At 38.8% G+C, this 15,073-nt stretch overlaps 2 protein-coding genes across 3 annotated transcripts; one reads left to right on the top strand and one right to left on the bottom strand.

The window, feature by feature from the left end:
- LOC6651846 (transient receptor potential-gamma protein) lies at positions 1-10,905 on the bottom strand. The gene is made up of 15 exons (XM_002074304.4): positions 10,842-10,905; positions 4,582-4,760; positions 4,154-4,522; positions 3,532-4,047; positions 3,238-3,472; positions 2,844-3,172; positions 2,501-2,769; positions 2,316-2,432; positions 2,060-2,255; positions 1,804-1,998; positions 1,517-1,742; positions 1,088-1,453; positions 727-1,035; positions 474-595; positions 1-410 (listed from the first exon to the last, which is right to left on the bottom strand). The coding sequence occupies exons 3-15, from the start codon at positions 4,502-4,504 to the stop codon at positions 180-182; spliced, it is 3,462 nt and encodes a 1,153-aa protein (XP_002074340.2). The 5' UTR covers positions 4,505-4,522; positions 4,582-4,760; positions 10,842-10,905; the 3' UTR covers positions 1-179.
- Positions 10,906-12,995: 2,090 nt separating this feature from the next.
- On the top strand, positions 12,996-14,951 carry LOC6651845 (zinc finger protein ZFAT). Of its 2 annotated transcripts, none has more exons than XM_023180928.2 (3): positions 12,996-13,185; positions 13,258-14,218; positions 14,284-14,951. In XM_023180928.2, exons 1-3 carry the CDS (start codon positions 13,058-13,060, stop codon positions 14,731-14,733), a joined length of 1,539 nt encoding a protein of 512 aa, XP_023036696.1. In that variant the 5' UTR covers positions 12,996-13,057; the 3' UTR covers positions 14,734-14,951. The 2 variants fall into 2 exon arrangements, with proteins under 2 accessions (XP_023036696.1, XP_023036695.1); XM_023180927.2 differs by having other exon boundaries at positions 13,255-14,218.
- Positions 14,952-15,073: the final 122 nt, after the last annotated feature.

Genomic DNA, 15,073 nt, shown 5'->3' with positions numbered 1-15,073 from the left:
AAAACTGTCATTTTCCATTTGCATTTTGAAAGAAAATTTAGTTTTGTCTGTTTTTGTATCAGGTGCAGTATATGTTTGTAGTTAGTTACTATATCTTTGTTTTAGTTTTTATCTAAGTTATTGTATGTGTGTGTGTGTGTGTGTGTGCGCGCGTGTTCTTAAAAGTTTGTTGTGTTTGCTCAGCCAATGGCACCCATGGTTGAGACACACCCACTACTAATCAATGGTTCCCTTGAGTTGACCGACGTATTGGATGGATCAATGGACAGTGTAAATGTTGATGTCTCCACCGAGTCGTGTTGGCTTTGTGTTTGCTCATGTCGCCGCGGTTTCACCAAATGAGCTGGATCTTTATGCTGGACACCGCCCTCGGCTGTAGCAGCCGGATAACTAGAGACACGTTTTAGGGTCTGCGAAGAGCGTTTGAACATTAATTAGTTATTTCTTCTGGCACTCATCTATGATGGGCTTACCTTATCATTTAGCAAATCGGCAGCATTGACAGCAGGTCCCACTGATTCGGTGACTGGACATATATTTTTGCTGGACGAGAACTTTTTGCGTTTGCGCTTAAGGGCGGCAATAGCAGTGAGTCCTGAAATTTGTATTTTTCATAGATATTAGCTTTTCATAGCATACTTATATGGATTTTTTATGACAATACATTGAGCTAATATCAGTAGCACACTTATATGGGCAAAGATTGAAGAATTCGCTTCGACTTACCGCCAGATGTATGGAAAAAATGCGATCCCACGCCTACATGACTAGAGTGCGTTGTTATGGGAGCTGCGATCTGTTGCGGTGGTGGTGGTTGTGTTGCTGATGCTGTCGTTGTGGCTGATCCACCACCATTCTGCTGTTCTCCATGATATCCGTAGGCCGAGTGCTGTGGTGAATTCTGGGCATACGTCACCCTTACCTGACCATGAACTGGTGTTGAATTGTGCGATGAATTACAGACCGAATCCTCTGATTTTGAGCGTCCTAGCATTTTGCTAACATTTCCCACTTTAGCAGCCTCAATCAGAGTGCCTAAAAAGACACCATTTAGTTATGGAAAGAATCATTCGACTTTCGGTCTCACCCCAACGCTTTTTGTGACCCGCAATGCGTTTATTATAGGGCTTCAAGGCGGATTTATTGTATTTGGTTGCACCAACTGCGGCCACAGCATTCGAGCCATTGCTCTGTGTGGGTGTCGTTGGTGATTCGGAACCACCTGGACCCGTATTCCCATTACCATTGCCCCCATGATGACGTTTGTGCATGAAATTTGGTGTAAAAAGTGTTGATAGGGTTGAACTGAGAATCTCATGCTGATTATCATAGTTATCCAAGGAGGTGGAGAATTCCGCCACGGGGGCCAAAGAGCCTGTGGAGCCAGGTGGGGCTATATTGAAACCTTTCATCAAGCGACGCTCTTTCTGACGATTCTTTTTGCCACCGCCACCTAGAAATTAATTGTGAACGAAATCGAATAAATGAAAGAGAGATTTGATTCTTTTGGAGGTACCTCCACCCTGGCCAGCGGTTACATTTGTATCCATGCCGCTATTCTTGAGTATCTCAACCAATTCACAACGAAAGGCGGATATATCCTGTTTGATCTCATTCACATCGTCTTCTGTAACACCCTGAGATTCGGCCTTGCGTTGCTCCACAGTGACATAACGACGCACCAGATTTCGCATTATCTGTTGATACTTAAAGTCCCGATCGCTGGCCTGTTGAGCCTTACGCTATAAATGGAAACGAAATGCACAAGTTTTATTTGCCTCAAGTTGTCTTTAGAGTACTCACTCTAATGGTCTTTAAATGCTCACGTCGAGCAGCCGATGATCCGCTGCAAAATACACGACGCATCCATTTGATGGCATACCAAATGGATTTGGGTGTTGGAATGATATTGAAAGGCGGCGGGCAGGTTCCACCTTCTTCAAAGTAACTGATCCACAGTTTGGAGCGGGCGAATTTCCATTCAACATCAGCTCGTTCCTTTGCAAATATTAAGTTAGTTCTATGGTTAACTATGTTCTGATGGACTCAAATGACTTACCGATATCAGCTGATACGAATGATTCATCATGGCTATGAGCAGGTTGAGTAAGACAACTATGTTGATCACCGAATAAGTGCCAAACATGAGCATGCCCCAGAAACGTGTAAATATCTTAATGCCATCCAGTTCGAAGCTGTCCAAGTCGATCAGACCAAATACAGCCCAGAATAATGTTTGAGTAGTCTCAAAGAGGCTGCAAAGAAGTGAACAACCTAGCTCGAATATCGTGTGGTAGACTCTTGTTGTTACTTACTTGGAAAATCTTCGCCAGACAATGCAGGCATTTGGGTCAGTTGTGCCATTCATGTTAAGGAGCACACTTGTTGGCGATACCTCGGGGCAGCGTTTCTTCTCCAGATCTGCATAGTACCTACATATCGTGACATATTCATGTAAATTTGGGTCTAAAAGTATAGAGAAATGACGAAATATACGCACCATAAGAGCTGATTTAGACCACTGCCAAAGGCAAATAGAACCAAAACGTATAAAAAGAAAAACTTCATGATGTCCATGACCATGCGCGATAGAGACACTTGCAGTGGCCCCAAATGTGGATTCACCGAGAAGATGTAAACCAATTTGAGGCTACTGAAAATGTTCGCTGCACTAAATAAACCCTCCGAAATGAGCATTGGGTCCCATGCATCCCAACGCTCACGCGGTAAATCGGTGGCCTGTGAATTGAAAATCATTTCCTTTTGAACCTGCAAACAAAAGAGAAAACACACCATTTCCAGTTGTGAAAATCATCTGTATTTGATGTTGAAGATTTTCTCACCTGAAAAAAGGAAACCACACGCAAAGCCACAGTAGCCACATAAAGGGAATTCGTCACAAAATCAATAACATTCCACATATCATTTAGATATTCCTGTAGGCCGACATCCCAAAGCTGTTTGACTTCGCTCCAAATGAGGCCACTAACCCAGGCAAGGATTAGCCATTCAATAAAAGTGGGCTTGGCACCGCGTTTCGTGGGCACTTCCTCCTCAACTTTATTGAGCGGATTGATGTTGGCGGTGCTGGGATTGTTAATGCTAATATCATCGGTAAAAAACCATCCACCAATAAAGGATTCGATTCTCTGAGAGGCCAGCATTAAAAGAACTGTAAGTCAAGAGCGAAACTTGTGTGAATTTCCGGGTAAAATTCTCCAGCAGGGTTCGACTCACAAAGAAATGTAAAATACGAAGCACTGTGGCATATAAACTTAATGAAGGGCTTTCGCATAGTTTGTCCAATGCTCGAATATGGTGCCAATATGTAGGCCAACGAAAAGATGGGAAACAATATGCCTATGCGAATGATATCCACAGCCTGAAGGGCCATATTTTTGCGTCGAAAGCCAGGTAACCCCTCATACCAAATGCTGGCTAATAGCTGCTGAACATTCGAATGGGCCACAAACTGAAAAACGAAAAGGAGTGTCTTTCTTTATGTAGGACAAAGATGGCGAGGCAGCTTACCTTCTTTTGTCTTAGTTTGATGGCCAATTTGAGGCGATTTAAATGCATACGTTCACCATGTTCATAGATCGGACCGGTGGGATCGTGGTTAAGCAATATTTCCAGTTCATGTGAGGTCCGTGTGTGATCTAGCAAGGCAGTGGCAAAGTCCTGGCATTGTTTCCTGAGCTCCTGATATTCATTCTTGAATTCATGTTCCAGAAAACTCAAACGTCGCAGCTCCCATGATAGCTCAAATGCTGTCAAAATCGGATCCTTTGAGGACAGAGCTATCAGGCTGGGACTGGCCAAGGCCCGATAGGCATTGATGCGGGATCTGGAATGCCTCAGTGAGTCCTCCTGCCGCGATTGCACACATTCATCGCAACCGCAACGAACATCGTGCGGCATGGGCAGGACAGCACCGCGATCGAGCAGGATCTTGATTATCTCATAGTTATCACGATGGGCGGCCAATATCAGGGGCGTTATATCGGGTGTAAATGTTGAGGTATCCTCCGAAGCAGATTCCCAGCTCTAGAAAGAGAGTGGATCGAACAATGGTTATAAAATGGAACTATTGCTAGATCTTAAATAAAATCTTTTGTGATTTATTTTAGAGTTATAAGGGAGTCGTGCTCACGTGATTGCCCTCATTTTGAAAGGTGACATTGTCATGGTCGAGGAGAACTTCCACTGCCTCCACGAATTCCTCCGATATGGAATGCAATAGAGCATCTGTGGTGACGACGTTGTAATTGATTAGTAACTGAACCATTTCCAGATTCTCATTGTCAATTGAGGCTAGCAATGCTGTGCGACCCAGCGGATCTACACAATTCACATTGATGTAGTCCGTATCCTGAGCCTTTTGCAGCATGCGACGAGTTCCAGCCATATCGCCTCGCTCCACAGCCAAAAGGAATTTCTTCTCCTCCAGCGTGAGCTGTCGAATCTCTTGATGTGGTCGTATAGTGTTCTCCTCCTCCATCATGCCGTGAATACTGTGACGCTGGAAAAGCAAGGGAAGCAATAAACAAATTGGAGACGTTTGTTTTCTCTGTTACTTACCTTCACCCGTCTGGCTGGCTCTATTTGGACGGCTATGTGACCACTGCCGCTGCTCTCACTACCCAATTTCTTTTCAGCCAAGTCCGGGGCATCGGCACCATTTTTGATCTTATTCAGTATGGGGGCCAGAACTGATTTCCGTCGTGCCGGACTGACAAAATGCAACTTTTTTCCTTCGTCTAAAATTGGTAGAGACAATTTAAATATCATGAAATTTGATTCAATACCTAAAAGATATATTTTTCATTCAACATTCGCATCGTTGTTTTTTTCCTTATCTTCATGGCATGTTTAAAGTTAAATCTATTATCCATAGATGTCTAAAATTCTGGCATTTGACTAAAGTGATGTCATAGATAATGGAGTTACTTATAGTACATACCAACAACTTGTCCGACCTTGGGAAACAGACAAATAACAAAAACAACAACAATTACAACCACAACAACAGAAAATAGAATATTCCGTCAGTCTTCCTCTGTCTCTCTGTTTCCCTCTCATCCTGTTCAAGGCCATAACCTGATACCCATTGAAATTATCAAATTGCCATTAAATTTTGTTTGCTTTGGTTTTCACAGATATGCATGCATAAGACTAGAAGATAGGAGGAATGCAATGGGCGGTCAAAGGGGAAAGAAGCATCCTTTTCTTGTTTCAATAAAGCCGCTGGGTGAAATGCAAATTAAATTATAATTTACCAAAAGCAAATAGAAAAACCATTTCATGCATTGGCTGAGGTATTCAATGTTTGTTACCCTGTAATAGGTAGGGATAACTATTAATATTAATTACTAAAATTAAATCAGAACTTACTCTGATTTGCTACTAAAAGTGGAATGTTTTGAAATGTAAAGAGATGAACCTTCGTTTTCTATTTGTTTGATAATATTAAATGCCTAAACATTTTCGGTTACATTTATATTTTTGAAAAATTTGAATTGAACGACAAAGTAAGAAAAGTTTTGCGGCTAATCAACCTTATCCTACCCTCAATTCTGACGTACAGGGTATGAAAAGCAAACAAGAAGAGAGGTAAGAGGAAGAAGTGAAAAGAGAAGAGGATTGGATGGGTTTTTGGGGTGGCAAAACTGAAATCTGGGTCAATTGTTGCTTGTTTTTTGCATATACATATTAAAAACAATGCATACACATACCAACACACAAACATACACACACAGACGACACTCCTCTCCTACCTTTTCTATTTGGCTTTCCTTTCTCCCTTTCTGTTGGTTCAGAGTGACAAAAGTTTACTATCTGCAAGTGTGTCGATGTGCGTGAAAGTCTGCGTATGTGTGCGTGTGTGTGTGTAGGTTGATGTATATATTTTCAGTTTTTGGCATTTAATTTCAAATGACATTGGATTCTATCATCAAAAATGCTTACAAACAAACATCGACTCAACCCAAAAACTCACGCCCACCTAGACACACACACACACACACACATACATTTACACACCCTTTTTACAGAGTTGCAGTTTTTTGCGTTCTATATCAACAAATCAATGCATATCTACGACCTTCACACACACACAAATGCATATATAGACACACAGACATGCATTTTATTTACACATGCATGTCCTGCGCCCTTAAATATGCAACGCTTGTTTCTAAATTTATGATGCTTGGCCGCAAAAAGCATGCTACACTTTTTAAGGTAACGATTCCTCGGTCAGAAATAAATCACAGTTTTTAAATGAAAAAACCGAAATTAAAAAAAAGAAAGCAAATTTGTGTTCTCGCAATTTCTTGTCGATATTAATGAAATACTAAATTAGAAATTTTTATTTCACATATAAAAGTTAAAGTTAAAAATTAAGTTAAACTCAGTTGACGTAAAAGAGAAAACTCTTGAAATTAGTCAACATCAGATAAATAAGGTGAACTCTTGACCGACGAAGCCAATTGTCAAACCAATTAAACTCTAAATAGTCCTTTGTTCTAACAATCAACCCCGAAATAGCACAACAAACTCACTTTCTATGTATTAATTAGTAACTCTACATCAGATATTTATTATTAATTTGTGTACTTGCGGTAATTAGAAAACTAGAAAAACTTTTAGCTATAACTTCAGTTGAAGGCCACTAAATTAGTTTCTAATTTAAGAACAAAAAATGATTATTAAACATGGAAGATACAGAATAATAATGCTCATTAATAATTTTAAGTACATACAAATTTAAAACGATTATATAATATTATTTTATAAAAGATTCAGAATAATATTACATTATTCACAGAAAGGGCATATAAGATTCTACTATGTCTACTTTCGGTTCTCTATATTTGATGAGTAATTTAAGGGCATTTAAATATAAGTCAAGTTGCTCATGTGATTTGGCCTTTAACTGGCTTATAAATTTTTAATTAACTTTCAACTGTTTGGAAAACATTTTCTCACTTGCAATTCGTTTTGTTTGTTTTCATCCGTTAGTTGTTTGTGCAACGTGCGTTGAACTTTCATTGATTCTACACTCACACACACAGACAAAGGGGGAAATGCACGTGTGTGTGTGTTCATAGGAATAAGGCTTGGTGTGAGTCTGCGCAGGACATTACCTAGGAGACTTTACTTCGAATTGTCGTAGGTCGTGGCAAATACTCACATACACACAAACACACACAAAGGGGGAAAAAATGGCGTCAACCATGCTGTAGTCGCCATTTTGTATAATCACACACTCACTAGACTAGGACACACACACTAGGACACGTGAGCCAGTTTCACGGTTGGCATACTAATCACAAACATGAACCCATTGAAATGCTATTGATTGACCTGAAAAGTATAAGCCGAACTGAACTGCAACAAACTGAAGCTTCCTTCAAGTGCAGCAACTTCAAGTGCATTGCACTTCAAGGGGAAGCATTGCACTTCCCCTACCCATTCTCCAGCATAATGAGAGCTGGCAACTAATTGGCTATACTTAACCCAATATGCAACCATAATTCTCTGCTGCGTGCTGACTAGAGCCCAATTAGGAGAAGCTATGATCAGGCATATAAATGGCAGTCGAAGAAATTGAGCAAATTTCATAATAAACATATTGAATATTCTTCCTTTTTTTTTGCACTTTCACGTATTTCCATGCCAATTTTCCAAATTGCAAAATCTTGTAAAATTTCCATACAGAATTGAGGGCACACGTTTCACTGGATACATGTCGTATACGTAATGTGGCTTCGTTTATGTTAGTATTCTTTGTGTACTTACCTTCTCCTTCTTCGTTGGTTTTCACATCGCTCCATTTCGACAACTGGTTAGTAAGAAATAAGAAATAAACATTTCATGTTAGTTTGTTAGATAATAAAGCAAAGCTAATAAACATCTTTAATCTAAGCATTACACACAAACAATTTCTCTTCATCAGCTAAATCACACTTACACATCGTATAGTTTCTGTTTATCACTTCTTTTGCATTGAATTCTTTTGAATACAAAGAAAACAAAGTTCTTTCTAACTTTACAAAGAATGAATTAATCAAGATAACAAACATTTGGCTTGAATTTTACCCACCCAATTTTTTAAGTTTTCTTTAGAACATCTAATTAATTTCACAAATTCGAACTTGCTTTTTTAAAAAATCACCGCTGTTCCCTTCTATGGGGAATTACGTATTCTTAAGTTTTATTTAATATATCCTCTTGAATCTAACTTGAATTTTCTTTGTAGACTCTAACAAACTTCTTCATTTTCATTTAAACTAACTAGTTTATTAGAATTTAAGATTGAAATTGAAAACTGAACCATTTGTCAATTATTAATATTCAATATAATCAAACATTTTGTGCAGTCTGCTGTATTAAGGCAAAAGTCCTTGATGGAGCATCATCCATGGCAGACCAACAAAACCTTGACACACAGCAGCAATAGCAACAACAGCAACAACAGCAACAACTGCAGCAACAAGCAGCAGATAATTAAATGTCAAGATTGCAGTAACAACACCAAAGAGGATGTGGAGAAAAAGAGAGAAAGAGAGAGAGAGAGAGAGAGAGAATGAGAGAAGGCAGGCTCTGGACTACACATTTGTTGTTACCTTCACGGCTGACCAAACATTCAGCCACAACGTAAACCACACACACAGCCTTAGACACACACACACACACGTTTTGTTGGTGTTGGCTTTAGGTTTGTCGCTTCACCTCTGCCGAAGGTTGATGCTCACATCCGGTTGATGCTGATGCACTCAGCAGGATACCTAGAGTGTCCTTGTTGTCCTTGCCAACGACTTGTGGCTCCCACTCATACACACACGCACTGTGTGCTCTCCTGTGTTGTCCTTGGCCAGGCAAAGACAACGACGACAAGGCCAAAGCAATGCGAGATGAAAAAAAAAACCATAACCAAACAAACATGGCATAAATTGAGACACTCATCAAAAAAGTCAAGCATCCCTATCTCAAGATAATGCATCACATTGGACTGGGATCAACTTTTGGCAAGTACACAAGATGTCGGCAAATGACAAAGTAATTTGATTAATATTTATTTAAAAGTGCGAAAAAGTAACTCAACTGTTTTGGTTTTTTTCCATGGTATAACTAACATGATGTTTTAAACAAATTATTAAACAATTACAGTTCGTTTCGATGCAATTTTGGTCTTTGGGTGGCTAAAAGTCATGAAAGACTTGGAGAATAATTTACCTAGGAACTTATACCAATTTTATCATATCAACTCTTTTTTGATTCAGCGACGATCAAATTTGGGCTTCTAGACTAAATTCTCCCCTTAAGAAAGTGCGAATCATGAAGACAGTTCTATAAGGACTTGTCATAAAGAGCATAAATATGTATACTATACGATGATAATGCCCTGTTTTTATTCGTTTCTTTGAGATGCCAAGGCCTAAAGGAGGTACTTGGATCTCCCCCATTTTGGGGACACAGCAAGGCCAAGCGCGAGCTGCTTGAGAGCCTTTCTCCAAACAGTTCAAAGTGCCAAGCCACACAAATCAAAATACAATGTAAGATATACACAGAAAAACACACTTGCACACAGACACACACACACACAACCACAAACTGACATGCATGCATAGGAAAATGCAGGTCGCCATGTTTGTTGGCAATTAAAGGAAAGAGGCAACTTGGCAAAAGAAAAAAACGTCGTTCTAGATGCAGTGGTACCAGCTGTTTGTGGCTCTGTCCTTGAGGCCCTTATGCCTTTTAATTGAGGGCACTGCACTTTAGTTAGTGGTGACCCCGACGACGTTGTTGCCAGTTATGCATTTGTCTGTGTTTTGTTGTTCGCACTCTTTCTCGCTTTTTGGTGTGTCTGTGTGAGCTTTTTTCCCCCGCTACAAACGAAACATGCAAAGGCAAATGAATCAAATTCTTTGTATGTGTTAAATGGGGAAATAGTGGGGGAGAACACGGCAAAACGGGGTGTTTGTATAGACCAAACACGCATACACACAACGGCATTAAAAGTAGGTTAACCCGTTCTAGCAGTTCTACCAAAACTTACTACAAAATAATTGTAAACGAATAAATTGTACAAATAAAACAAAGAATTTGATTAACTATCTATATGCAAATATATATTTATAATCCGGTTGGCGTTTTGTTAGAAGGAGTAGGTTCATCACAAGTGTAAATTATCTTCATTCTCCACTTCTGTTCTTTTTGCAATTGCAGTTGTTATTCTTTTGCTGCCTTTGAAATAGTTTTTTGATGCCCTCAAAATTGTATAATTTAAAATTCTTAAATAAATCTTCAAACTTAGTGGCAGGTACTTCACGTCGAATCGGATTACCCGAATTTTTATTATATTATACCCACTCATACACTCGAAAAGTGCTTAGACATAAAGCTGCCTTCAGTAAAAAAGCAACATATATAAAAAAAATTAATAATAATTCTATAAATAGATCAGTATTTTTGATATAATCCAGACTGTCAGAAAAAAACCCCTTCTATCTATCAACATATCTTTATATAAAATTTAAGATTTTTTGTTCTCTCAGCGCTTTCAATTAATATGATTTCTTTGGGTACATTTGTGATTTTCCTACCTCATTCAACTCCTTAGATATTTTCAAGTCGAAAACTTTAATCAATTTTACACACTTTCCGCAACAAAAAAAAACAAATAGAAAAATCTGGCACAAGTGCCCACTACAGTCTGAGTCGAGTCAAGGAGGTCAAAGGCGGTCAATATGGATAACAATGCAGAAAAAGTAATTCGAATATATGTAGGTAGTTGTTCCACGCCTCCCTTGCCCCTTAAAATCCACTTCGCTTACCTTGAGTTGAGATTTCCTCTTGAGTGCAGCAATTGAACGAGTTTGCTGTCGTAGAACCTCCAGGGCAGAGCTGAGCAGCAAAAACCAAAAAACAAAATTTTAGTCAGATAAAACAAATTTGCTAGATAGTATTTCAAGTGCAATTATTGTTGTTGTTTCACACTATTTCCATGATTAATTAAATCGTTTATTTTTATTCATAGAAAAGTGATTGATCGGAATTAATCATGTGCGAAAAGGCAATATTATGAAACTACATATATTTTTAGAATTATTTTGTACATATTTAGGGGATAGTAGTGGATATTTTTGGATCCAATTCTTATTAAACATATTTGGTAGGATCTGGTATTTGAATATTTAGTTGAATCAGGCCAAACAACATTCCTATGGACACAAGTATGATAATTCACTGACTGATTTTCCACGCCAATGAAATAGACAACTTTTTTAGCTAGTGAAATGAAGTCTATTCATTTGTGAACAACAATTTGTTTTATTAATTAAATTAGATATCATTTGAAAGTTTCTTCCTATTCCAAATTTCATTCCAATTGATTGAAATTGAAATTTAGGTTTAGTTCACTATAAGAAAGTTGTGTATTGTTTAATTTATTTAAGTTGCTAAAAGTTTTGCTGGCCTTTAATTATAGGAAAACATTTGCATGATGTTTCCATTTGATTTCATAGTGCATTCAAAATTCATTTTGTTTAATTTGAAGCTTTTCATTTACAATTTAGATATTTATTGTTTATTTAGAATTCGCGGGCAAACGAAACAAATATTGAAAACATTTCTTGTATTTTTGTGAAGTATAAACAAAATGGGCAATTTGGATAAATTGTTGTTGAACCAATTCTAATTGGATTTTGGTTTCTCATATTTTGCTTTAACAGCACGTTTTGGAGCACATTTGAGGGAAATTTTGACAACGCAATAAACAAACATAAGACCAGGCGTTTCATTTTTGGTTTTCGCTTTTCTTTTTAGTTGAATTTTTCACTTGATAACCTTGCACAAAAATGAAATTGTTAAAACTGCACACAAAGATGCCTGAAAAAGTGTGCGGGCTGTTTCCAGTTGGTGCATATTTCCGTTACGTGCCAGCCAACCGGAAGTGCACACACACACACACACAAATGCATATTGGGTATTTGGGTTTGGTAACTTTTGTAGGGGGTGTTTGACCTATAAATGAATTTATGCCAATTCAGAAACATAACAGCGGGTCAAATGAAAATAAAGGGAACCCTTGGGCGGGGGCAGACTAACATCATAATTGGTTAACCAATTAAAACCCTTCGGGGGAGGTTGTTTATGGCTAAATGGGTGGGGTGGGGGTGAGAACAGCAACCGGATATATTTCTACAATTATTTTAATGGAAACAGCAAACGCGACAAGCCTGTTTTTCATTCGAAATTTACTTTACACTCTCTCGGTCTCGTACTCTCTTTGTATTCTGTGGCTTATGGGGCCAAAAATAATATATCACTTTTAATAATTATGATTTCAGCTTTTCGGTTTCATTTATTGAGCGTGTACGTATGTATGTGTGTTTGTGTTTTTCCGAATTTCCCGTGTGCCTTGGCCAGCTGTCGACTTGCAACTGAGCTCCCACAAAAAACGAAGGGGGAAAAAAATAACTGCAAGGACTCTGTTTAACATTTTGCAGCCAAAGACGAAGCAAGACGACGAACTTTCCGACGGGAAGGGGAGTACGCGACGAGGACTTTTCATTAATAATGGCAGAGAAAACTCAATGAATAACCCGGCACCGGCTGCATTTCTACCGCTTATGCAAGGCGCATGTGTGTGCTAGGCTGCTGTAGTAAAATTACAAAGCGACGAGGATAATGAACTTTGTGAGCCGACGAAGGTAAAAAGGTGGGTCAATGATTTAGCTGCTCTTTGTAGAGTATAGAGCTAAATAGCATTAGTAGAAAATAATGCGAAAGCAATTTAAGCCTATAGTTTTATACATTTATTTAAAAAAATTCCAATAACATAATTTTTGTAAATGTTTTTATGTAACTAACAAATTTTGAAAATAGCGCTCGAATAGGTTCATGAGTTGTTCAACACTGTTTGAACTGGCTTTCCAACGATCTGGCATCTCAAGTGCCGGACTGCCAGATCGATGAATTATCGCAGGAGGGTTAGTCAACACTGAAATAAGCAGAAATAAAACAATATATAAATAAATGCTAAAAAATAATGATGGTAAATAGCAATGATAGTGACGATAAAAGTCCATCGAGTGGGATGAGAGAATACAAATGCGAAGTAAAAGGATGTTGCTACAGAACCAATCGTGCCTACAACTTGTGGCGCCATGAGCGAAGGTAACATAATGACAGAGAGAAGGCTCAGACGCTTGTCGTATTTAGCTAACTTTAACTTTTGAACCAAAGCAGACACAGACAAGAATCGGAACGCAAGCTCCACCAATGTATGTTTTGCCTGTACAGCACCAACAAGGCCACCAATCTGAAGCGTCACGTTGGCACACGGCATCCTCAATATAACATGGAGGAGGCAACAAAGACGTCAATTGTCAGCACATCGTCGCTAACGCGGTGCGATTTTCCTGGCTGCAAGTACACAACAAATCGTCCCTTCGATCTGCGACGTCACATGTCTGTGCACTGCCATCAGGAAAAGGACAACAAGAGGTTCAAGTGCTCCTTGTGCCTGTACAGTTCGGATAGGAAAGCCAATTTGCACCGTCATGTGGAAGTAAGGCACGCCTGGCGTCAATTAAGTCTTTCTTTGCAAGAAATGAAAAGGGGTCAGGTGGAAGACTACGAGGGAGAGGAAGAGGAAAAGCTTGAATATCATACGCTGGACGATTTAATTGAAGAAGTAGAACTGACTCTCTCAGAGCCGGATCCCGAGCCTGAGGCACTGAGTAAGGACATGGAATTTGAAATCAAACAGGAGGGTGCAAACAGTAAGGAGCAGAATCAGATGAAGTTCAAATGTAACTTGTGCCGGTACAGTTCGGATAGAAAATCAAATTTACACCGTCATGTCGAAGTAAGACACGCTTTCCAGAGACTTAATCGATCTTTAATAGAGATCAAAAAGTCCCCATCCCCAAAGGAAGTCTATGAGGGAGAAGAAGAGCTGGAATATCAATCACTAGACGATTTAATTGAAGTAGAAGTGATACAATCCGATCCCGAACCGGAGACAGAGCCACAAAATGAGGAATTTGAATTTGATAACAAAACTGTAGAAATTGACTTTGTAGATATAGAGCCTGTCCAGGTGCCAGAAGCACAGCCAAATATAAAACCTGTAATCAAAGCGAACACTTCGACTGTTTGGCAATTACAACCACTCGAGGGAAATTCAAAGGACAAAGAAGTGATTGTAGGTGTCAATGATTTCAAACTAACATCAATTTTTTATTAACGTCTTTATTTTTTCCTATTCAGGCTATCAATGTCAATGGAGAACTGAGATGGTTTCAGTCCATACAACCGCCTGAGGGAGCCAGCAGCGAACTGCAACGGGCCATCCAGATGCAAGGCCACGAACCAAAAATTGTTCAACAGATTACAGAAAATGATCTGCATAATGAAGAATATGAAGTTATATCCTTAAACAAAGCTGAAGACGAGGAAGAGTTCCAAGAGGAATATGTGGATGAATATGATCAGGAGGAGAGGGAGGGCGAACAACATGTATATAATATAGAAATGGTCGATGAACGTCAGGAAACGCACGCGCCGCAAGCATTAACTCCCCTGGCGACCAGAGCCAAGCAGGAGAATTTCGTTTTAAGGAAAAAGAATGCCAACTCAAACGATTGGACATGGAGCACATCAAATGTAAGCAGCCCAGACCCCGAAACTTATACCATTAATACATATCTTACTTCATAATACGAAAGTTCTGTTTGTAATATAGATAATAATGATATATTTTTCATGTTTTCAATATTTTTAATTGCAAACTAAACGCGAATTTTTTAAATAATTACCAAATTTTTTGATGAATTCGCTTGGTTGCGACGAGCCGAACTGAAGAATAAGTATGGGGAAATATGTGTAAAAGTAATTTTTAAAAAATAAAGAATTAAATTTGTAACGGATACACTACATTTGCAGGCTATTAATACTAATTCAAGAAGTTCTGGTCGTTATTCAAATGAATTCGTTGATGGTGAATTTTCAGATTGGTGGGATGATGGTGTTTATTCAAACTGAATGAAAAATTCTACAT

The sequence above is a fragment of the Drosophila willistoni genome (assembly GCF_018902025.1).
Source record: "Drosophila willistoni isolate 14030-0811.24 chromosome 2R unlocalized genomic scaffold, UCI_dwil_1.1 Seg167, whole genome shotgun sequence".
NCBI classification, from domain to species: Eukaryota; Metazoa; Arthropoda; class Insecta; order Diptera; family Drosophilidae; genus Drosophila; species Drosophila willistoni.
Note: the sequence above shows the minus strand (reverse complement) of the source record. Positions and strands in the feature narration are given on the sequence as shown.

Bases quoted from the DNA above. Each gene is read 5' to 3' on its own strand.
- LOC6651846 (XM_002074304.4), bottom strand. From the start codon at position 4,504: ATGATGGAGGAGGAGAACACTATACGACCACATCAAGAGATTCGACAG. The intron at 3,173-3,237 runs GTGAGTCGAACC...CTTGACTTACAG, and splicing joins TTCGTATTTTACATTTCTTT to TTCTTTTAATGCTGGCCTCT. The intron at 1,454-1,516 runs GTACCTCCAAAA...ATTAATTTCTAG, and splicing joins AACCGCTGGCCAGGGTGGAG to GTGGCGGTGGCAAAAAGAAT.
- LOC6651845 (XM_023180927.2), top strand. From the start codon at position 13,058: ATGATGGTAAATAGCAATGATAGTGACGATAAAAGTCCATCGAGTGGG. The intron at 13,186-13,254 runs GTAACATAATGA...TTTGAACCAAAG, and splicing joins TTGTGGCGCCATGAGCGAAG to CAGACACAGACAAGAATCGG. The intron at 14,219-14,283 runs GTAGGTGTCAAT...TTTCCTATTCAG, and splicing joins CAAAGGACAAAGAAGTGATT to GCTATCAATGTCAATGGAGA.